General features: G+C 36.3%; 1 protein-coding gene across 3 annotated transcripts in view; it reads left to right on the top strand.

The window, feature by feature from the left end:
- ACAP2 (ArfGAP with coiled-coil, ankyrin repeat and PH domains 2) overlaps positions 1-24,095 on the top strand; it is a 68,397-nt gene that overhangs the window by 27,527 nt on the left and 16,775 nt on the right. For 2 of the 3 annotated variants that reach the window (XM_065674857.1, XM_065674856.1), the window contains exons 7-15: positions 1,554-1,598; positions 2,348-2,443; positions 7,425-7,499; positions 14,150-14,262; positions 17,620-17,640; positions 20,798-20,849; positions 22,202-22,302; positions 23,229-23,334; positions 23,737-23,945. In XM_065674857.1, the coding sequence (XP_065530929.1) occupies positions 1,554-1,598; positions 2,348-2,443; positions 7,425-7,499; positions 14,150-14,262; positions 17,620-17,640; positions 20,798-20,849; positions 22,202-22,302; positions 23,229-23,334; positions 23,737-23,945 (818 nt within the window). The remainder of the gene's footprint in view (positions 1-1,553; positions 1,599-2,347; positions 2,444-7,424; positions 7,500-14,149; positions 14,263-17,619; positions 17,641-20,797; positions 20,850-22,201; positions 22,303-23,228; positions 23,335-23,736; positions 23,946-24,095) is intronic. The other variant, XM_065674858.1, reaches the window with a different exon arrangement.

Raw genomic sequence — 24,095 nt, 5'->3', positions numbered from 1 at the left:
GAAAGGGTCTTGGCTTCTCCTATGATCAAGCACAGAACAACCCTTTAAAATTATGTTGGTTTTATATTGGACATTATCATCTTGATTTGTGACAGTCAGTTACTTAATGCTTAGTTAACTGTTTTAAATTGCACGTATTACTTGTAAAGTGAAGCAGAATTGATTGGATCAGCCCAGGCACAGATATGGTGGTCAGTGGTCAATGCTGCACTCATGCCTTTTGTGCACTAAGGACAAAGTTCATTCTGATGTTTAAAAAGTCATGGGAATTATGTACCACTAAATTATTTGTACTAACATCAAATAATAGTGGGGGGGAAGCTGGCAGTCATTACTTTGGGACAGTTCCTTGTGTATGCATTGGACTGCAAATTGTTTGCCTCCTGGAATGCGTATGTTCAAAGTACGAGCAGTTCCTGTGATAAAGATGCATTTAAAATAACAAGGAAAAGTTTCAGCATCTCTTAATTAATGCAGGCTAAAATGAATTCAGCTTTAGGATTTCGTTCTACTTGGGTGACTCTTTTCTTCTCGAACAGTGGTTTCACAACTATGGTTTCTTTGTAGTTATATTGGCTTTAAACTGTATTTCAGAACCTTTGTGTTCACTTTTATTTCAACATTTTTTTTGCCTTGCAAGTTGAAGGTTTGTTCTATGCAAACAAATCTTGATTATTTTTGCTGCAGAAGGTTTTCCAAAATTACTGACCATTTTGAAGTACAATCTGGTTTTGATTAGAGCTTCAGTAAGTTTACTTCTTTTGCTGGAATTTTAAACTGATACAGAGGTGTTAAATTACACCACCATGCATGTTTCTGCTAAATGGGGCTTCAAAGTGAAATCTGTAGTTCTGGATGGCAGCCTTAAAGATTAGGGACCAAAAATGATAGAGGGACTAGCTGAATGTAAAATATCATCATATCACTTTTTTCTACAGAATGTGAAATTCTTTGAGTTCTAGGGCAAAACTATTGATCAGTGACTTCAGTTAGCTTAAAAGTGCAAGTATATATGAGAAGTTAATTATTGAAGCTAGTATGATCTTGCTTATTTCAGAGGCTGGGCTTATATCCCTGTTCTGGGATACTTTAGACAATGTCAGCATAGGGGAAAAATAAACATGGCCCTGTCCTTTCTTCTCCCCTGTCAGGAGACTGCAGTGTGTGGAGTGCAGCTCCTTTCAGAAGTTGGGGGCTGGGTTAGCTCATACTGTCAGAAAGGGTATTTCAAACATGTTGAATTCAGTCTCTTGAAAGGTGTGTTATATTACTTCTAGCTAGCATGTGGTGTCTTTTATTTTTCCCTTCTAATATATGAAAGTTGTGACTACTGCTGTGAAATTCTAACTTTGCAAGATTTTTTTAATTGCATCCATTTAATCTCACGACAAAGCTAGCATGCATCTTCTAAACATGCTTTGTGAGGTCTGATACGGACCTTTCAGTGTTCTAAGCTCTGATATGATTATTTGAAAGTAATTTGAAGTTTACTTTCTATGGCGAAAGTAGAATAAAATAAGTTGCTTGGTTTTTTTTGTTTTGTTTTTTCCCAGATCAATGTTCTTCAGTCTAAAAGGAGAGCAGAAATCTTGAAATCGGTAAGATATAGTTTATTTTCTGTATAGAAAATATGTAAATACATCTGAAATGAAAAATGTGATTAAAAGCAGTATATTAAAAATTTAGTCCTTCAAAACATTATCAGTACATTTGGCCCTTTGGTGACAATCAGTTTGGCCTTTACTATAAGTGGGCATTAATGCTTAAATGTTTCTGTCAATCCTTTTGGTTCAGATGTGAAACTTTAAGGTTTTCACTGCTGTGGACTCTTTGGTATATGTTCCATGGTTAATATCAAATTTTGCCTGCCAAGAATTCTGCTGTTTAGGTCTGCTAGATTCATTTATAAACAATAAGTACTACTTAGAATCTATTTGAAGATAGATTCAGCTCTTCCTACATGTTCATAAGGGCTATGGCTTTGGATCATTAGTAAATACATTCTGTAGTCCTTCTCTAGTTAAACAGATGATAAAAGTTTCAGGGGACCCAAAATAGAAGTAATTTTCTGCCCTTAAGTAGATTTGTTTTGTTAGTGGGGTTAATCCTGTTAACTAACTTCTGAGATTTTTGGCTCGGTTCTTTGCTGCCTTTACCTTGCATGTTTGTGTACATCATTAGAAGCTCTGTGAGATGTTGACATAAAATTGCCAGGACACAAGAAAGCAGAAATTAAGCTTGGAACTGTATTGTAAGTTTGTTCATGTGGACTAGTTAAGCAATGTGTTTATGTGATAGCTCATAAACATTTATCCTTTTAAGAAATATACTTTTTTTTTCTCTCTAGATGTTATCATTTATGTATGCCCATCTGGCTTTTTTCCATCAAGGCTATGATCTTTTTAGTGAACTTGAGCCTTACATGAAAGATCTTGGTGCACAGGTAATAAATGACTTTAAAAATTCATAATTGTAAGCTGGAATGGATGAAAACTTGATATATATCAGGTACATTGTAGATCTATTCAACAAAAAGGGGACTGTGGTGTGATAAAGGCAAAGCATTAGAAATACATTGTGGTTTAAATGAATGTAGTTATAAACTGAAAGTTGTTTCCTAAAATACTGTGTTTAGGTAGTACATATTTTAACATAGCCATGTAGTGCCATTTTGAAGAACTCTATTCAGGACATTGGATTATTTTAAGAAGTTTCGTATATGACATATTGTAAATCTATTTAATGATAAGAAGTAGATTAGGTTTTTTTCCTTCTAATTGTGTACATTATTTACTGTATAAATTAGGCAATATGACAAAAAAAAAAACACATTGGTATTAGCAGCTTAGACCATAAAACAGAAATCTGATTTTATTAAGTAGTGCAAAATGAGTCCATACATTGAATCCTTCTTGCGCAGTTTTGCTGTTTAAGAACACACAGTTTCAGCTTTTGGGTGTTCAGTAATGGACTCATAAAAAGGTTGGACCAAAGCCAACTGCACACGGGAGACATGGAAAATGGTTATGCAAAATAGAATAAGAGCATGCAGTATTCAACTGAAGGATCTGTCTGTGGTGTAGGAAGAAGACTCAGTGGTGTCTTGACTTGTTTTCAGTGCAAGTTGAATGGGCCTGGAAATACTTGTACAGTTTCCCCCCCCACCTTTTGCCTCTATCCAAGGTCTTGCAACAGCTGCACTGATGCAAAGCCCTGTTTTGCCACTTCTGAAACTGATCCGCAAAACAAAGCCAACCCAAATTCTGTCTCCAGATACAAAAGGAAATAAATGACAGCAACTGTTTATTTGCCTTCATCTTAAGTATATATGTAATTGAATGTCTGAGAAATGACATTGTTCTGAGCTGGTTATTCCTGCCACAGCGCTGTTGTCATCTCCTGCCTCTCAATCTTCTACTGTGTCTGTGCAGTGAAGCAGATCAGAACTGCAGGAAATAACTGCAACAATCAAATGTTTAAATAGTTATTTTTCTGCTAGACTAGTCCCCAGTCAGGTTACTGTGAGCCTTAATTAGTTGTACAAATACATGTCAGGGAGGTGTGTGCTTGTGTGTGTGTGCATGCATGTGGCAAGTGTTTGAGCTGAGAAAAGAGACAGGCTGCTTGAGCTGGCACTGCCATCAGAAAGGGAAGTGACTGTACAGCTACAGACCTCTGTGGTGTAATAGTGGCACTTGAAAGGTTCAGGTGCTCATGACTCTGTCCTTAGCTGTGCCTTTTATTCATTCACATCCTTCCATTTTGGGTTGTAATTCTTGAACTGTCATGTTTTGGTAGTATAGAATGTGTGTCCTGTACCTCTGCAGAAGAGGGGATGGGGAAAGCAGACAAAACCTATGGAGTTGGTAGTGGTTTATGCTACCAGCTACACTTAAATGTTTTAATTTAATTGAGATTATTTAAGCAAGGAACAAAAGGTTATTTTCAAGTGGCTGGGCATCCTTTTCCTTGATCTGGTAAGGAGCATTGTGTAACACATTTCGGTGCTGGTATCATAGCAACTGAAGGAGTTTAATTTAGAAAATCCAGAGCCGAGAATGTTTAAAATATATTACAATTGGAACAAAGGTAGACTGAAGACCCTGGAGTTGTACACCTTGCTGAAGTACTCTTTTGTGGCAGACCTTGGCATTTAAGGATTGGATGTTTTTCATGACAGAAGCAGACTTGTAAATAGCTTTTGGAAGTTTAGGAGTTAATGGCTTTGCAGTTTGCACTGGTTGAAGCTTCTGTCTTTAACAGGTCAGAGAGAAGGTATGTTGTGACATAAAACAGGGATTTGCTAGATTTTTCTGAAAATACGGTTATATTGTTTCTGCTGGTGAGTTTTTATTCACAGGTAAATTTTGTGGATGATCTTAATTACAAGGTTTGACAGCACCCGAGACATTAAAATTGAAGTAATTTTAAAGAGGATAGTTATTTTGTAGCTCTTCTGGTTTACATTTTCAAAGTAACTGGTTTACATGATGAAATAGGATTGAGCAATTTTTGCTTTCCGGATATTTTAGGTCAGGGTAGGATTACTTGTGAATCAGATCATTGTAGGGGAATCTTTAATGGCACACAAGTGTAATATAAACCTTTGCATGGAAACTGTGGTATTTGGCATTTTTCATGTGAAATGTGGTATTAGTTTAAAAAGAAAACTTACTTGAATTTTCATTCCAAGACGACTGTTCAAAAAGCTAAACATTTGCTAAATAGACAGCCAGACTATGCCTGACTTAGTTCTTTACGGAATACCACTTACAGCACTATATGTTTATAAAAAAAATTACATTTGCAAGAGCATGTAGTGATAGGACAAGGAGAAATGGCTTTAAGCTGAGAGATGGGAGATTTAGATTAGACATTAGGAAAAAATTCCTTACTGTGAGTGTGTTGAGGCACTGGCACAGGTTGCCCAGAGAAGTTGCGGCTGCCCCATCCCTGGCAGTGTTCAAGGCTGGATTGGATGGGGCTTGGTGCCACCTGATCTAGTGTAAGGTGTCCCTGCCCGTGGAAGGGGTTGGAACTGGATGAACCCAAACCATTCCAGGAATCTATGATATATCAGTAAATGCAGTATTTTGAAAAAAATACCTAGTTTTTGGAGACTACGCAGTAGTGGTATAATGACAGGGATTTTGGCTGCTCAGTTATGTGATTGGCCGCAGCTCTTGACAGTTGCATGCTGTTGGTCATTTTTGTTTAAGGCAGTTAATGTGCTGGTCACTTCAGAAGAGGAAATTCTGGTCTGAGCTTGAAAACTGGAATGATGCAATGCTGTCTTGATAGCAAAAGTAAATGATGAAGCAAACTGCTGTTAAGAACATTGTTTTGGCACTTATGCTGTGGTATATGTATCCTCAAACGCTTCTGTTTAAGATAAATTAGAGGTCATTACCCTAATCTGAACGTGGCGATCTTGTTTGATCTAGCAAGGCAGGAGGAAGAATTTCTTGGAGGCCATGTGCAGATTCCTGAATCTGAGGTTTTAGTAAGAAACTTGATTCCTATGAAGTCTTGAGCAGCCCTCAGGCTAGTTCTCACCTTTATCACAAAAGAGTGGGTTTTCCAGGGTTCTTGGTGCAAAACTGTCTTTGAGTACAGTGGTAGCACAGCTTGTTTTAGAGGCTCTTCTATAATTTTGAAGTCATGTAGCTACATAAATGTGATGGCTGGACACTTCAGTCTTTAACATGTCTGTGTTCACAAATATTTGTAAGGTGTGAAAGTGCTGGTAATGGCCATTTTAGCCAGAGAAGAGTTGAGAAAAGTGACAGAATATGGAATTAGATCCAGATATCCTGACTGCCTGATGGCTCCATAATTGTTAGAGACTGTCTAGCACAAGGGTGTAAGAGCCAGTTATTGTCCCTTTTCAATCTCATAGGTATCATTGCCCATTAGAGTTCATGGAGTGTATGGACAGTGCTGTTAGTCACATGGTTTAATTTTAGGTAGTCCTGTGAGGAGCCGGGAGTTGGACTCAATGATTCATATGGGTCCCTTCCAGCTCGAGATATTCTGTGATTCTGTTCTATGATTTCAAGCAGGAGAAGTTCAGCACAGGAAAATGACCAGAGTTGGCAGGGGTTCCCACTTGTGGTTATGAGAGTAGGTGGAGGCAGTGCTATTTGTGTGCGAATTAGAGGTTCTGTTAGTCATACTGTGCCCTCTGCCACATGACTCACTTCAACTGGAAAGCTGCTGTTGTGCTGTTCCTGGTTTACTTGTTCTAGGCCTGGAGTGGGGCAAGGTCTGTCCCACAGACGTAAAGCTTCAGGAAGTACTGCTGTGTTCAGGATTGCATCTACACTGTTATTCAGTAAGATGCAGTGACTGGAGTTAATGGCAGTCTTGTATTACAGGCTGGATAAGGAGGAGTTCATCTGATGTCGCAGCATGTCACATAAGTACAAAGATTGCTGGTCGTTTGAGCAGCATCTGCTCCTTCAGTTCACCATATTTCTGATTTAAACATCAAAGTCTGAAAAAAAACCAAACCCAAAAACCAACCAACAACAAAAATACCTACAAAATCAACCAAACAAAAAACACCCCCCCCCCCGAAAAAAAATATAATACAAACCACACCAAAACCAAATGAACAAACCCTAAACAGAACAACCACAAAAAACCCCAAATGCAACTTTCTTACAGGATATCTTAAATTTCCTGCTGTTTTTTTTTTCCCCTTCTGGTATTAAAAGGAAAAAGTTGATGTGAGCTTGTCTATAGCACTGCCATAAGTTTTTGGTAGTGGGGTGAGGTTTTCCTCAATCATCAGACTTTGTAAGGATGCTAACTGAATCCTTCTCTGTGGTGACAGTCTCTCTTCTGTGCAAAATCATATTAGGGTTTCTTCTGAAATTAGAAACAGTTTGAATGGCTCTACCTAAGATTTCAAGGAGACTTACTCAAGTGCTGCTGGTGACCTGATAAAAACTATTAGTACAAAAGGCTGGTTGGGGCTCTCCCTCCACTTTGTGGAGGGGAAAAATCACTAGCATTTGCTCCCTCTGGTTTTTGCTGCGAATGCCAGCGCTGCTGCATAGGCCAGCCAGCCAGAGCAGCTAAAGCATGAGTCATTCTCCTCAGAGTCTGAGCACCAATGCGGTATAGAGTCGCATATGCTTGGCACCATGCTGTTCTTTGAAACATTTTTTCTAAGGCTTACAAGAAATGTATACCTTTCATAGAGGTTAATTCAGGATGGTAGTGCAGTGCATTGTTCAACAAGGCTTCAGTGGTTATTCAAGGTAAACACTTTCTGACCAGAGAAGTAATTATACTATGCAAATAAAACAAAAGTCATTCAGTGTCTAGACATAATGTGTTCTTTTTTTGTCAGTGTTATGAAATCTACTGAGCCAAATTTCATATCTAAAGATAAGATTTTCTGTTTCTCTTTACAGCTGGATCAGTTGGCTGTAGATGCTGCAAAGGAGAAGAGAGATATGGAGCAAAAGCACTCCACTATTCAACAAAAGGTACTTGAGAGAATGTAAAAGGCAGACTGCACACACGTTTTTGTCTCTAGCATTTCTCCCCAGCAGTGCATCTTTGCATCAGTGAGGGATGGTATCTTTAGTGCAGAGAAAGAGACTTATGCATCATTAAGCTTAGGGTTGGATTGCAGATACTGATTTTGTATTACAGAACAGAAGATTGTTTAGTTAGGAAGCATATATAGAACAGTGAAATATATTTGAATGCTGAGACTCTAACATTTCAATAGAACTCCTTATTCAATCCAAGCTGTAATAGGAATTTAGTTGTAAAAGTTGCTGGTTTTCCCTCCTGTGTGTCTGTAGAAGAGATGTATATGCTGTACAGTCCTTCAGTCATGTATTGCTTTCTGGACTGTGCCAAATAAAAAGGCAGCACTTTGAGGTAGTGTGGCAGCTGTTGTTGCATAGAAAGAGCGTAAGTAAGCTTTCATAAAGGCTGTCTAATGTACGGTGTTCAACTGTGTACAAAAAAAGTGGTAACAATAAATTGCTGTTTTGAGGAGATTTATATGTGCAATATTTTTGCTTGTTGAGAACAATTTTGGCAATTCATATTGGGGGGCAATGATTTCTGTTGTTTGGATGTTTCAGAAGCTCTAGGTCAGTACTGGTTTTGCAGGTATAATGCTAGAAGTTAAAAATATTTCCACTGAACTCTCCAGTAGTGAGCTAATACTGCAGGTAGTTTTGGAAGGGATTAGATACCAGTTTAAAGGTAATGCAACACTTCTTACTCTCAGTCAAAAACATTCTGTATCCATTCAGGTGGCATAAAAACAAAAGCCTAATGTAGATGAAATCTGATGAGTAAATTCAGGAATGAGAACTTGTTAAGACTATAAATTAGGTAGCTTTAGTAAGAATATTAATACTGATGGGAAAAGGTAATGCTTTTGGTTGCTAAAAATGGGTTTGTCACTTCATCCCATCATGTCTGCTGGAATTGGTGGGAAGCATTAGGATTGCTGTGAAATTGAGCAGATACGATGATAGATTTTAGGGCAGTGCTGATGTGCTCTGTTTGGAGGCAGACAGAAGGTAACTACAGGTGAGGAATGGGAAGAAAGAAGGAAAATAGGAAAGAGATGGAACTGGAGAACTAACATTGTTCAAATTTTAATTCGCTTGGGCTGAATAGACCTTGTTTCAGGATTGGGACGTAGTTGAGGATTTTACTGTTATAGAACAACCGTGCTTGGTGAAGGGTGTAAGTTATGCTCAATTTTCTTTTAATTGGCCATAGAAATAATAACTTGTTACTGTGAATTATGGTAATTGCTGTTGCCAGTGGTGTTTACAGTCTTTGTTTTTTCTTCAAATGCTGCTTAAGGCTGCTTTACAGGTAAAATATTCCTAATAGTATCAATGGTTATTGAAACTTTTAAGCTTCATGAAACTAATTAAATTCTATCTTTTGCATAGTACAAATATTCTTGCTTTCTAGTACAAATTGTAATCACTGAGGTCATTTCTATATTGTTCCTTATTTTAGGTGAATGACAATTTTACACTCTCTAAAATATAATCAAGGCAGTCAGATTGTGTTGTATGTTGTCCTCTGAAGTTCTGTGTTTGAAGTTATGTATGTTGTCTCCTGTCTTTATCAGTGAAGTCACCAATGCTTTTTTGTGATGACAATGCCTAGATGAATGTATCTGGGCTTTGGAGGGCATGCTTTACTGCAGGTTCCTCTTACATCTTGCCAAATAACTTTCTTGGTTTCTTATTCAAATCATGTTAGGTTTTTTTTGTCTCTTCCTACCTGCTTTTGCCAACCTTACCACCAAGTTTGCTTCCAGCTCATCAGGATTTCAGAATCTTAACTGCTTTAGACCTTGGATCTTGTTCTCTATTTGTTATCTGGTCAACCTGACCAGGATGGCAACCTTGGTCTCTGTTCTCACAGCTTGTCATGTTGCTTTCCACTGGGCTGCCTCTAGGCATATATTCCCAAATCAACCAGTGCCAAATCCTTCTATGTTTTATAACTACCGAAACTTCTGCTTCTTGTCTTGAATATTCCATGAGGTATATATATGCATTTAATATACTGAAGTTTTAATCTAATGCTTCAGAATGATGCCTTTTCTTCATTGTGTGGATAAAGAACAGTTCCCTTTCTGAAATGTTTAGGTAAGTGCACGTGTGCACACACCTACCCACACACTACCTGTGTTTGCATATATGTGCATATGCATGCAGAATAGTTGCACTAATTAACTCATCTCACTTTTCTTTATAATCATCATCCTATTTAATTAGGTTGTTGTCTGAGAAGCTAATGCAAGAGTTGTGGAAGGGCTTGGTCACCACTATAATCTGACTTCAATTTTCAGAGAACTGATGTCTCATTTTTTTGTTCAACTTTTGTGGTCTTATTTACTCAGCAAATATGCAGGAGACTTTTTAGTGTAAGAAATTATATTTTGCTGTATTAATCTGGAGCAACACATACTATGAATTAATCTAGAAATGTCATGATCATTCTGGGAATGTTTTGCCATATATTTTCGTAGGGAAAGATTTGTATCTAAAGAGTGGTGTCACAGTGGTCACAGTGTCAATATCACTTAAGACTTAGAACTCTTGTTTTCTGAGCAGTTTGCACCCCATTGCTGTAGTAACATGTTGAATTAAGAAATAATTTAAAAATCAGTTGGACATGTAAACAGCATTATGGCTTTTGGTTTGGGGACAAAGCTGATATTTCTAAAATGAGGGAAATGTGACAGGAAAAATGTTTGCATTCAATTTGAAATAGTTTTTGTTGTATTCAAATCCCTTTGTCATTAAAAAAAAAAAATCTGCTTCCAAAGAGTTGCTCAGGAAACAGCTGGAGTGAGAGTGATGTGAAAAATTTTAACATCTAGAATAAACAAGGTGATAGGAAACCAGATGCTACTGCAGTCAGAAAGCCGGCATAAACCAGAGCTGCTCTTGAGAAGTAATGCAAACTAAATCCTGTCTCAAAAAAGCAAGGATGTGCCAGTATTTCAAGTGGCGTGTATACTCAGTGACTATCTTGCTTTCTTTCACTTCATCTTGGACTGTAAGCCTTGTTACTTGTGTGTGTTGTTGTTTTAAGTCCTTTCTCAAGGGACTTTCAACTTAAGCATGACATTCTTTTGCTGATGGGAAGGGAATGGAAGCAACTTTCTAAATGGGAGGGTCACACAGTGTCTTCTATTTAGTATGTGCTGGAGTAACTTTTCAGAATAGTGTTTTCTTTGGTACTTATGCACCCCCATTTACTGCCTTTTAAAAATTTAAAACAATCTGTTTCTCTAAAATGAAACTCATATTGAATATGTTTTCAATATTAAAATGCTGATACTCACAGTCCCTAAACTTTATGGAAAAATGGCTTGAATAGCTTTCATGACTTGCTAGCAACCTTCATATTGAAAGTAAATTGAAAACTGCTGCTGCTGAAAAAGTACTAGGGCTTATGTTTTGGTAACAAGAAAATTATATGTAGAGAAACAGAAAACATGCAAGCTATGAAATTAATCCAATATGTGTGATAAATTGATAAGTTTGTATGAAAATGCATTCGCTGAAAGACCATCAAGACTAGTAAGTATTCTGTGACCCACCAGATTAGTATTAATTGTGGAAGTGAAAGTTGTTTTTCCATTGCCAGCTAGTTTGCTATGCCTCATGGACATTTAAAGAAGAAAACACCAGGCATGAAAGCATGCTGTCTGCTTCACTTACATACACTTCTATGTGTTTCTTTTCCAGTAGCTGGGCAACCGTCAGAATAGAAGCCATAGATATTCCTTCCTTCAGATCTGAGTGAAATGTGCAGTATAGCATTTCAGTGTAACTTTAATAATACTGGCTTAATTTTCTTAGTTCTGATTAGGTGAAAGGTACTTTACTCCTAACTGACATCTAATTAGTAAATAAATGTTTAAAATTCAGTCTTTATCATGAGGTTTTGCTTAAGGAATATGAATTTCTGAATCACATAAAGTGACTGGATTTATTGACATGTGATTCTCTTATGCAGGATACTGGAAAGATATGGATGTATTTTTCTCCACCCCCTGATTATTTTTCATGATTCACTAAACTTTTCCATGTGCCAATATAAAAATAAACTATAATGTGACTGCTTTTCTCCTACTCTTTAATTATAAAATACCAGAGACTGCTTATCTAGTTCCTTTTTCTAGTTTTATCCTTTTAACTGAAATTAAGTGTGGCGTTGTTTGTTTCTTTTTTTAGTTTCTTTTTCCTGACCACCATTTTATCAATATATGGAAGTTTTACCACCCCAGCCCCCTTGGCAGTCTGCTGTGTGTAGTTAGGAAAATATTAAACACCTGTCTGTATACTCTTGTCTCTTTATCTGCTGTATAAAGGTGGAAGTCAATCAGGGGAGCCATTAAAAATGACACTGAGTGTACTTCATGAGAAAGACTCGGTATTTTAGACAATTTGGACTGAGAGCGTAGTGTGATAAATGATCCAAAGGAGTTTTTCTGTCATGCTTGTGTATGTCTTCAAGGTGTAAATCTGGATACACTGGAAAAAGATAATTAGGTTTTTTGCAGCAGTTCTCCAAACCAGGAGGAAAATGTGATTACATGGTAGTTTGGACGGAAAAGACTGAGGGAATGTAAGGTGTCTTTCACTAGACAAGGAGTTGCAGGCATCACTGAGGCAGGAAGATGCAAATCTTTAGCAGGTTTCATTATGTTTGGGAGCTGGTAAGTTAGAGTAATTTATCAGGTTTTTGGGGAGGGAGGGAATGTGACATCGGCATGTCTAAGTCTGTGCTTATAGAGGTTCCCCCCCTTCTTCTTTTGAGAGGGTAAGAAAAAAACAGGACCTTTAACACTTTGATGTGTGTGTGTGTGCCATAAGTTGTGAAATACTGAAGTTAAAATTGCACTGTGATATATGGCTGTTTGTGCTTACACAAAGTCTTTAATGTTCAGCATGTTCTGATCTAGAAAACAGGCAAAAAAATCAGAGTTACGAAATACTGAATAGTAAATGCACAAATCTGGGTTTTGAGAAGCTTTTATTTGCAGCCTGTATGTTTATTCAGATCACTACATGGCAGTGATACTGTAGTTTGTTTTGTTTTGGAACTCTTACCTTTGCATTGATCTTCTGCCAGTGAATTAATAACAATCTAGGTTTAACATTTCAGATTTAGTTAGTCTGTTCAGATACTGGTAATGGCTGAAAACTCTGTAGATTTATGGAATTTGGTGCTGTGCTGGCCTAGGAGTGTAAAGGGCTGTTTTGATATTTGTAACCACTTCGCTGTCTTGTTTAGTTAACCTTGGATAGGACCAAGCTATCTGCATGTATAAGAGTAAATGTGTGTAGAAGAGAAGTTGTTGGGGGGGCTGGACTGTTACATAGGGTTAATGGCATTGGTTTTGAAACTTACCTTTTTTTTTTTTTTTGTTTAGTATAGCTTCTTGTCCCCTACTGTAGACAAATTCCTAAGGAGAAAGATAAAAAACACAGATTTACTTTTTATGTAAAGCTAATATTTCCATTTACAAAAAACACCTGCGGAAGGTGTGGCAGAGTAACATTATGAAGTGTCCTGTATTTAACCTGGTGGGGTTTGGGGTTGGTGGTTGTTTTGTTTTGTCTTTTTTGGTCTTTTGTTCTGAAACTTTATTTTCACTGATTTGTCTGTTCTGCCCTAATTAGGGGGAAGAAGCCATATATTGTTAGTTTACCGTAAGGGTATATTTTACTAACAGTGAAATTAAATAATAACATATTTATTATAATATTACATAATTATGTAATATAAAATTTTTTAATATATTATTTTGATCTCTGGACATAGCTTATGATAAATGATATCCATGTGGAGTTTTCATGCACCCCTAGTAGCTGTTAGCCTCCCACTCACTGAATACCTGAGCTCTGTAGCAACCCAGGAAGAGTCCATGCTGTTTCAGATAATAGGAAAGCAAATAATCACCACATGTTATTAACTGTCGTTGTTACTAGACTGATGCGTGTATTCCCTTGTCCTACTTCTAGGTTTGTATTCTTATCAAAGATCATTAAAAAAAATTACTGCTAAGTTCTTACTGTCATTGTCAGCACCCTGACCACTTTAATTTAGAGATAACTGATAGCATCATCTTTATTTGATTACTTGTCCTCTAAGTTCCAATCTGGCTCACTTGTCAAGATCACAGAACTGAAGAAAATGTGAAAGCGTGACTGGTTCTATACAGTTGTCTGCAATTGCTTTTCAGTTTTGACTCTGAACTCCCATTGCTTGCTTTCCTCTACCTTACTTTTCCCTTTCTTTGGAATATATGTGAGACCATTTGAGCAGACAGTTGAAGCATCAGATGCTCTGTCAGTAATATTTACCCTCTACTTGGCTATAGAGGTCACCATACCTGAGCAAGAAATTCCCCTTGTGTGCAGGTAAAGTAAAAATCTTCAGCATTCTGATCTCCTAAAAATGCTTAAAAAACAAATGCTGGGGCTCAGTCATGGCTTGACTAAGGAGTGTTGCAAGCAAAACATTATTCCTAGGTGTTTACTATTTTTGATACTAATACTGTCCATAGTTGGAAGTCTCATTTGAAACTGCAATGTCTCTTTCTTGTCTTGTTCCTTTGTACTAGGATTATTCCAGTGATGATACTAAACTAGAATACAATGTAGATGCAGCCAATGGTATTGTTATGGAAGGCTATCTATTTAAGCGAGCGAGCAATGCCTTCAAGACTTGGAACAGGTAATTATTCAGAACCTCTATTTACTAGTTAATTAAGATACTGCTTGTTAAGCCAAATTCTGGTCTGACTATAATCTATGCAACTCACTGATTTCACAGTTTTGACAGAACACTTGGATGCCTCTGTTAATTAATGTAGAGATGATACTTCAAGAATGTTTTTCCCTTGTTCTATGTCCTAGTTGTTTGCAAGCATTTTTAAGTGTTATCTTTAATCTGGAGAAATCCTATGTACAGAAAGCTTGTCTTCTTGTGTACAGTCCAGCTCTGTAATTGCATTTTGGCCTTACTTTGAGATTAAAACGGAGCAATCCTTATGATTGTATGGAATAAGCTATGCAAATTTCTGTGCTTGGAAAATAAGCATTAGAGGATAAAATAAAATGGAAGTTGGATAGCCATTGGAAGCAGGGAAACCTGATGAAAGACTCAAGACTCTAGTTATTTTTCGTGAAAGATAAGCACATAATTGTTATCCTTTACAATTCCTGTCTTGTGCAGTGAATTCTGCTTAGTACTTTTGAAATGTCCAGTTGGCAATTCAAAATACATTGTTAGTCATGTCTCTTTAACAATGTATATTTTACGATTATTTATATATTTTTCTCCCTGAACAGGATTTCATTTGTATTTCCAAAGGTATAAGCTTTTTTCAAGGAAATATATATATGCTGAAGCTTTTACAGTACAGTTGGATACAGTTTTTGAACTTCAAAATTAATTTACTGTGATATAGAGGTCTTTTTACTATCTTATTCTCTGTAATTTTTACAGCAGTGCTTCTGTTAAACTACTTGCTGTGTTTCAAAGGCCAGAATACGCTTTTGGGTATGTGGTCCCTTCCAATCTTAATTATTCTATAATTTGTTGAGCATCTTGGAACACCACAAGTCTATGACAAATTGGGATTGCTTCAGTTAAACCCATAGACTGATGCAAGGGCCACTGGTGTCAAAAAGACGGTATCTGTATTACCAAGTCATGTGCAACTAGTATAAGGGATTTTGCTTTGGACTACTTCTAGTCTGGTCCTGTGGTCTGATTATCCATCTGTAATGTACTTTCTAGATTAGTTTCATCCAAGCAGAATTCAGAGTTCTCAAAAACAAATTTGCCAGGCATCAAAGGATGGTGGAAGGAAAAAACTGGGAGATATGCTTCCTAGGTTCCTGGTGTGAATGGACACAAAATGAATATGGGAAAGTCATAATTAAGATACGCAGTGGCATTCTTTCAGGTTAAGTTATGGGTTTGAACATATATAAAAGCAGTATTTAAGAGAGCCAAAATAAACAGCTCAGTAATGAGTCAGGGTTACCTACTTTTATTATATAATTTTTATTTGCTTATAGTTTTTTTCTTCTGCTTGTCACAGGAGTATTCAATCAAGCTAAACATTTAATTTTTTGTTAATGTGAATTCTTGATAATTTATCTCACTGCAATAGGCTAGTGGGATGCTTCAGAATTAGGCAGAGAATAGCTATCTATAAGCACAGTTTCGAAATTGAGTCAGTCATCTTAATTTTGTATTTCACATTCACAAACCATTTCTAATTGTTATGAAATTACTTTTATAATACATAAAATACATGTTTAAGATCTTAATGAAGACAAATTAATTTCTGAATCTAGCCCCATTTTACTAAAAATAAAGATGTGTTTTTATCTTATTTGTATTTCTGAAAACATTTGTAGTTGCTTGCTACATGGTAGGCACTGATTTCCACTGATGGAATGCTTTATGTACGTACTATTGCAGTTTCAGCTGGTGGGAGATAATACTGATTAAAGTTTACCATGTATTAGAGGTGGGTGTTTTTCCCATCACTAGGCAGAGTAGAAGAAAGGACTGTCATTGCATTAAACCACTTTGTGCTTAAAAATTTACAATGACATACTAAAGGAGGGAACATTTAGAGAATTACATACTTTTATGTGAGAGAATTCAGAGCTGAAGTGAAAGGCCACAAGGCAGACAAGATATTTTCAGTGTTCTGATTGGATAGGTAGTTCGCTGCTTCATTTTATGCCCTGTCTTTTTGGGAAGGGGGTAGAAAATCAACCACCTGAAACAAAACTAGCCTAGAAAGAAATACTGGAATTTTCTGATGTTCTGAACCAAGGGTGATGGCACTGATCTTCCTTGCTAACTGCTTATTGCACTGTCAGTAGTAACGTGTGTTGGAAATGATAGCTTGTCTTTTTCCTCGGTTGGTATCAGCTGGTATTTTGATGGCTCTAGGCATTTTCAGGTACTCTTTTAAGACAGAATGAAGGATACCAAAATTCATTGCAAGTGCCACTATTAGTATATACTTGCCAGCATTAAAAACATAAGATAAAAGGAAATGTTACAATGGATTTTGTCTGGGTTTGACACACATCAGTACGGTTCTAGCTAACAAACTAGAAAATTGTGATGCTTTCCAACCCTAACCATTCTATGATTCTTCATGCATGTCTTGGTCAATGAATCTATGGACACCATAGTGGATTATGTGGGGAGAAGTCCAGTTGCTGGGGGAGAAATTAAAAACAAAAACATGTAATGCAGCCCATTGAAGTGGGGCAAATTGTTCTAATAAATGAAGACCTGGGTTGTTTTCAATCCAAGCTAATTTCTTGCTAGGATGATATAGTTTCTTCTTGGATCAGCTGGCATCTTGGGTTTCATTGTCTCAAGACTTTATAGTTATTTGGGCTATTGCATCAAATTTCCTGCTCTTGGAATAGTTCTGCATGACACTGGCTTGAGAAACAAAGTGTTTGAATAGGCTACAAAGTAAACCACAAGCTATTCGCAGTTCAGTGTTGCTGTGTTTTGAAAGAGCTGAAGATTATGCAAGCTCATTTTGTTGTGACTAAATGGATAGCATATAATGTTTGTGAGTAATTCAGATAATACACTTTAGTGGAATTAAAATCGTATCTTTATACTGGAAGGTCTTACAGCAACAGGAATGGAGACCTGGTTTTTGGAAGTACATCTGTTTGTAAATAATATCTCTTATTGTATACCATTTTTCTTCAGGCATCAGGAGATGCAATCAGGTGCATTTATTATTGTGGAGCAGCAGGTGGAAAGCTGTTTTAGTTCCTAGAAACTAAAATGAACAAGTCTGTATCATGAACAAAGATATACATAAATAAACGTGTGTAGGGAGAAACACATTTAGCATGCACTGCTATAATCTGCATAGGTTTTAGGTTGGATGCGTTAAATGTTTTCCTTTTTAATTCTGCTGTATTTTCAGATCATGCTAATTCTTTGCTTATTTTGCTCATTTTGCATTTTTCATTTCCTTCTCCTTCTTTCCCTTATGTTTTAATCTTACCCCATTTTTTCACATGACAGGAAAAAGCCAGATCACATCAGGTACCAACCAGCTTCTTTTTTACCTTCCCAATGTTTCTTTGGCACGCAAAAAGCTCTTCATTAACCCTGCATTTAATTTTGATTACTTGCAATGGATGTATAAATGGCTCAGTCTAAGAAAATAACAGAAGGATTCTGCCTGGGATGCCCCAGTATACCTGCTGCTCAACAACTTTAAAAGAATAAGAAAGATCGAGCTAGATATAGCTGAAAAGGAATTAAAGTTTCTGCACTCAAACTTGTGAGCGTTATATGATCAGTGTTTTGACTTTTTCCAATTGAAGTTGGTGAGATTTTTTTTCTTACCAACTGCATTGTAAATAAAGATGTGACTTTTAAATGTTGTGCTTTCTTAATCACTCTGGTTTATTTGCATGCTGATAGCAAGTAGTGAAGAAAAAGATCTCCTTTTGAGAGTCAATAAGCATGATTAATTTTTTTAATTGTAAAAATTTAAGGGCTTGGATTTTTTTTTATTACTGTTCTCAAAAATTTTAAATGTTTTTCAATGAATTTTTATTGTTTCTGGTTTGATTTAAATTTTTAATTGTGTGGGTATAAATGTCGGAAAACATTCAGTTCCTAAACCCAAACAGCTATATTTAAGCACCACTGAGGCAGTGCAAATTACTCAAAGATTCCCCAAGTATGTTATCTCCTTCACCATGCTCCTCTTCTGTTACTGACAGAATGACACATTTAAAGAAACTTAGACAATGGTCAGTACTTAATACGCGCATGTTGCCTAAAGGTTTATGAACATTAGTTCCTACAACAGGATAGAAATTGTATACTGTATAATAGCACCTTCTGTACATTTATTGTACCTGAAAGCCTCTTGGCTGTTACTGCAGTAGACCCCCAGCAGTCTCTTTCCTTACAGTAGTTAATGGAATTTGATGGTACATAGTTAATATGAAATAACTGAAAGATTTTGGCCTGAATAGAACTGCTGTGGTGCACATGTGTTGGAGAGCAGTCTGACACTTCTATTTTTTCAAGCATACAATAAAATGTATTAACTTTTTTCTTTTGACATCTGCTTCAGAAGTGTGATCTTCAAGTTATACTACATTCTAAATTGTTGATCTTGTTCAATATATTTCCTTAAAACAAATAAATACTGACTCCCTCCCCCTCTTTTGGTTGGACTTGAAAGTTCTCTTACACAGATTTAATTTCTCTAATAGGAAAAAAGGGTCTGAAATACTTTGAAAATTTCTAGACTAGGGTTTAAAGATGGCACAAATTTGTTTTACAGTTTGTGTGCTCACTTATATCCAGTTAACCCGATTGGAGCTTTCTTACTTTAGTAACTCACTAAATATTTAGCTGTAGAATAAATGAAGCATTACGTTAATGAAGTTAATTACACCACCTAAGGCTATTGTTAAGGATTTGCTCTGTTGCATGTTATCTTGGGGCAAGGCTTAATTTTATTTCCTTTTTTTTTTTTCCCTTTATCACTTAAGCACTGCTTTCCATGCTTTTCTATTTGCTGTTCTGTTTGATAAAAGCACATAAAAAAGCTGGAGTTTATTTTCTAGTCTACTTTTTAAGTTACGTATTTAAATATTAGTAGTAACCTAACTTATGCTCATATTTGAGGCTTAGTTACTGCATCTGTAGGGTTTGGTTTTTTTTTAAATAGATGGTAAAGGTGATACCTTTTAAATAGCAGTGACCAAAACTATTACTGTTAATAAATTAAAGAAGTAATTAACTTTTCCATTATTCTGTTTAGTTACCTTAAGGCAGAAAGATGTCTGTTATTATGTTTGAAATCTGGTATTGAAAGAAGATCCTGTTGTTGCTTTTAAAATTACTTTTAAAATTAAATATATCTGCACAACATTTGAAAATATTCTTAAAAGGTAGAATCTCATCTGTCTATGAAGTACTAACTTTTCTAACAAATACTAGAATTTCTGATTTGAATCTAACTTTGTTTATCTAAATTTTTCTTAATCTTTGCTTCTTTTCATGAATGGCTTGTGGTGGTTTAAAAACTACATGGACCTTTCTTGTTACTAATTGTAGTAACCTGTAGCTACAAGTTCAACAGCCTGTGGAGAATAACAAGATAGGTTGCATTCAGTGTTTTATACAGTGTTGCCATTCAAACTATTTGCAGTGCAGGGGGAAGTGAAATGTGGTGTAAGTGGAGTATTTGAGGCACTGGGGAATTGTGCTGTGATAAACACAGGTTCACATTATAAACCGGAACAAAACCAAGAAGTGTACATTTCTCTGCAGGGCTCAGTTATGTTTTGAATTCCCTTCATGTTTTGTCAGTTCAAAACCAGTGATGATTGATTCGCTTTTATTTTGTTCATCCCCAGAAGAGCTAGACATGTATGGTTATATTTGCCGCTTTTTTATATTTAGCGGTCTGATAAAATGCCCTGTTAGAGATCTGAGGGGCTTGCAGTTTTTTCCAAAACATGAATGTTATTTCCATTCTTTATGAACAGTATCCTATCTGGACAGTGAGTTTGACAAGGAAGGATAGAGTTCAGAGGAGTTTGTAAGTGTTACATTATCTTTTGGATTTTATAGGCTGCCTTCATTAAATCTTTTGTTCGATATTTTTCTACGAAAGGTTTTCTTGGTTTTGCTTTGGTTTTATATGCAGTCTTTTAATTTCAGCATCTAAAATTTTAAGCAATACTAACTGCAGATAGACTTAAAACCTGCATGGGATAGCAATGGTAGGAATTTTAGTGCCTTAGCTATTTATTAGTTATACTCAAAAGTAGTTCAGGAGTGAGTAGTTCACATAGTTCAAGGATTTTTATTATTCAAACTGTCTGAATTTGTCTTATCAAACAATTACTTTAAAATGTAATTTGCTGATGAAATACAGAAGTACATGTTCTTTGAAATGAAAGTGTTTTGTGTGGTATCTTAACTAATGTCATAACATGAATGTATTTGTTTATGACTCAAATTATCTGAACCTTGCTCTCTTTTCTGTTTTGTCCCTGCTTTACCTTTTTTCATTGTTCTGTCAAAATACTTGGCAAAACTGACTACAGCATTAATTTTGTGAATTCTTTTAGGCAGTCTCTCTGTAGACTGTGTATTAGCACATTTCAGTCAAATAAGCACTGTAAAATTAGTTACATATTCTCTGGATGTCTCTTCATTTGAATAGGCGCTGGTTCTCAATACAAAATAACCAACTTGTGTACCAGAAGAAATTTAAGGTAGGTATCAAAAGCTGGGGTAGTCTGGGGCCTGGGTGATGGTTTTCCTGATTGGCTGGGGAAGGAGAAACAGTGCTGATGCTGGCATCCTGTGTGGTCTTCAATAACCTACTGCTGTTTCTAAATTAGTTTCTCCTTTGTAAAATTAGATTAATAGCTGTGCTTACAGATTTTGGGATTCCTGTGTAGTGACTTGTAAGCACATAATTATTGGCTTGGGGTTTGTTACCTTGTTGCAGAAAAGGTTTCTGAAGAGCCTTGAAAGTTGTTGGTCCCAAAAGGCTTGTACTCACTTGCTGACTGGGAAATACTCCATCCCCTTCTTTGAGCAGTTGTGTTTAACTCTTTCAGGACCTGCTTCCTTCAGTTACTTACTGGGTTCACATACCCAATTTAGCAGCTGGGGAGGGAGCAGAGGATTAAAAATGCCATGAAATAATTTGTCATGAAACAGTCAGGAATACCATATACGTGTATTTAATACTGAAAATGTTGGGTGGTTCAGCAGTATCTGTCTTTTTGCTGGTGAGAAAGTACAGTTGTATATTACAGCAGCAAGCATAGCACTGCCCCAAGCTGTAAAGCCAGCCTTTTCAAGCAACATTTGGGCCTATGCCCCTTTGTTCACTGTTCTAGAATCTGCTTTTGTGCCACATAGCTGTAACTGTTCTCCATGCTGGAAAAAAGCAGAGAACTGTATGGGCGGGGGCAGGTGTGGGGAAGGAAGAGTTTATGACAGTTCATTTCTCTTCGATCTTAACAGACCAGGTTCAGAGCCTGTCCCTTGTTACCTGGTGGTAACAAATCAAAGATCTTAATTTTTGTAGTTGGAAAAGAAACAGTTGAGTTTGTATGAGCACATTTGAGTTAGGAGTTCTGCGTTTGTGAATTCCAATTACTTTTTTAATACACATTTGAAGGGCTGTTAGCTTAGAACAGGATTTGTATGAATTGAATCAAATTTTCAAAATGAAAATTTTCAGAATTTTGAAAATTTTCAAAATTTCAAAATAATATTTGTTATTTATTTGTGAGTTAATTGTATTTCTTAGAAAGTACCTTTGAACTCTTTTTAATACTGTTGTTTTGAATAAGGTGTTGATTATTTAGTGGAGTGGATTGTAGGTGAAAAGGAATTTACAAAGTTTGTAGTAAATGTTCATTAAATATAACTAAGCATTAAAATGTATCTAAATACTTCCTGCAAAGTACCTCTGATTCCACCTAATTAAAATAATATTTTGGAGAAAAAAAATGTAAACAAGCAAATGGAATTAAATTCTAGGTAATATGGAATTCTTGGCAACTTTAGCTTTCCTCTGTGACTTTTTTTGTTAATTTTTATCTCTTAGGATAATCCCACAGTTGTTGTTGAAGACTTGCGGCTTTGCACAGTTAAGCACTGTGAAGACATAGAAAGACGTTTCTGTTTTGAGGTGGTTTCTCCAACAAAGTAAGAAGAGATGGAGCATGTTTATTTAAAAATAAAGAAGTAGTTACACTCAGTTGTCTTGAAATGGGAGATTAACATTTCTCTTGGGACAGATTAAAACAGGAAAAGTATCTGAACAATTCTGTTCCCTGAAATTCTGGCTAACAGTAAGTGATGCTGTGAGAAGTGTTCCTAGTGTTTAGTTCACTTTTGGCATTAAAATAAACATGCATTCTTGTGAGGAGCTGTTGTAACTTAGTAGTTGCTGATACTATCGAGCTACTCAGTAACGTAAAAACAGATCTCAGTTTCTCCAGATTTGATTGGTGTATTGAGAGAGAAGCATACTAATAAGTTGTTGTCTCAATAATGTTAAATTACATTTCATAAGGCACTAAATGAAGCTACCAAATCAAAATATCTTTCAGCTTTAGCAGTGCAGTTTATCAGTTGTATTTGGAGAAGTACGTCAGTCCAGCTGCATACAGCAAGGGCAGGATGTGGATTTCTCATTAATGATTTTGAGATGTGACCATATGTACATTAATTAAATTGTAAATTAATTAGGTTTACATTAATTAAACTGTATATGTAAGGACTGATACCTTTGTCTTGTGTAAGTAGTCATGGAGGTAAAATGCATGTGCGCATATAAAAATGACAAAATTTGGAAGAAGAAAGGGAGTAGGAAGCTAACCCATTCTCTGGGTTATTTGAAGAGTTATATCTATGTTTTAGCACTACCTGCAAATAGGTTTGAAGAGTTTGTCATTTATAAAGGGTTAACTGTTTTGTTCTCTCAAAATAAATGGGTGTATTAGATAATGCCTGCTAAACACTCTACTTGTGATAAAAGAGACTTTCTCCATTTTATTGAACGATTTGTTGTTTGATGTTAGCTGCTTGGTCAGTCTCTGAATCTTGAGTACACATGTGATTTGTCACAGAAGCTGCATGCTTCAGGCAGACTCGGAAAAGCTGCGGCAGGCATGGATTAAAGCTGTTCAGACCAGTATTGCTACAGCATATAGAGAGAAAGGGGATGAATCTGAGGTAAGTTTAAAAATCAGCCGAACAATAACCACCCCTTTAGATCCTGGAAATTAAAAACAGAGAAAACCTCTTTTCACAAGTGGAGAGGAACAAAAAGAATCCACTGTTTCTCTTCCAGTGGAAATGCAGTGAAACTTTCACAGCTGTATTTACTAACTTTAATAATGTTCCTTTGGCCTGTATGTGTTGATGAGATTTTTCTGTAGTGTGATTAAAATTCATAGGCTACTCCTATATTTAGTTCTATATTTCTTCTAAAATAGATTTTTCAGTTTTCTCGCTCTCCTTGGCCTTAAATGCAGAAGTTACTTTTCTAAGATCCTAGTGCCCAGTCAGTATCCATAGGACTTCTATTTCTTTAATTTGGTGTGTGTCTCCGTTTTTGTTTGTTTCCTTTTTTAGAAACAGGAAAAGAAATCATCCCCTTCTGCTGGAAGCCTAGAATCTGGGAGTGAGACAAAAGAGAAGTTGGTAAAGGGAGAAAGTGCTCTGCAGCGAGTCCAGTGTATTCCTGGTAATGCTGCCTGCTGTGATTGTGGTTTGGCAGATCCTCGCTGGGCCAGTATCAACTTAGGAATCACGCTGTGCATTGAGTGCTCTGGGATACACAGGTTGGGGAACATTTCAGACCTGTATCTGATGTATGCATTGACTTAATTAGGAAGGGTGGTGTTTGCCTCTTCAAATGTATATTGAAGCATGATTAGAGACCCCTGTTTGTAAACAGAATTAAGGTAACTGCTTTATTTGCATAAATTAAT

The sequence above is a fragment of the Lathamus discolor genome, chromosome 3 (genome assembly GCF_037157495.1).
Source record: "Lathamus discolor isolate bLatDis1 chromosome 3, bLatDis1.hap1, whole genome shotgun sequence".
Classification (NCBI taxonomy): Eukaryota; Metazoa; Chordata; class Aves; order Psittaciformes; family Psittacidae; genus Lathamus; species Lathamus discolor.
This window is presented reverse-complemented; position numbering and strand designations above follow the sequence as displayed.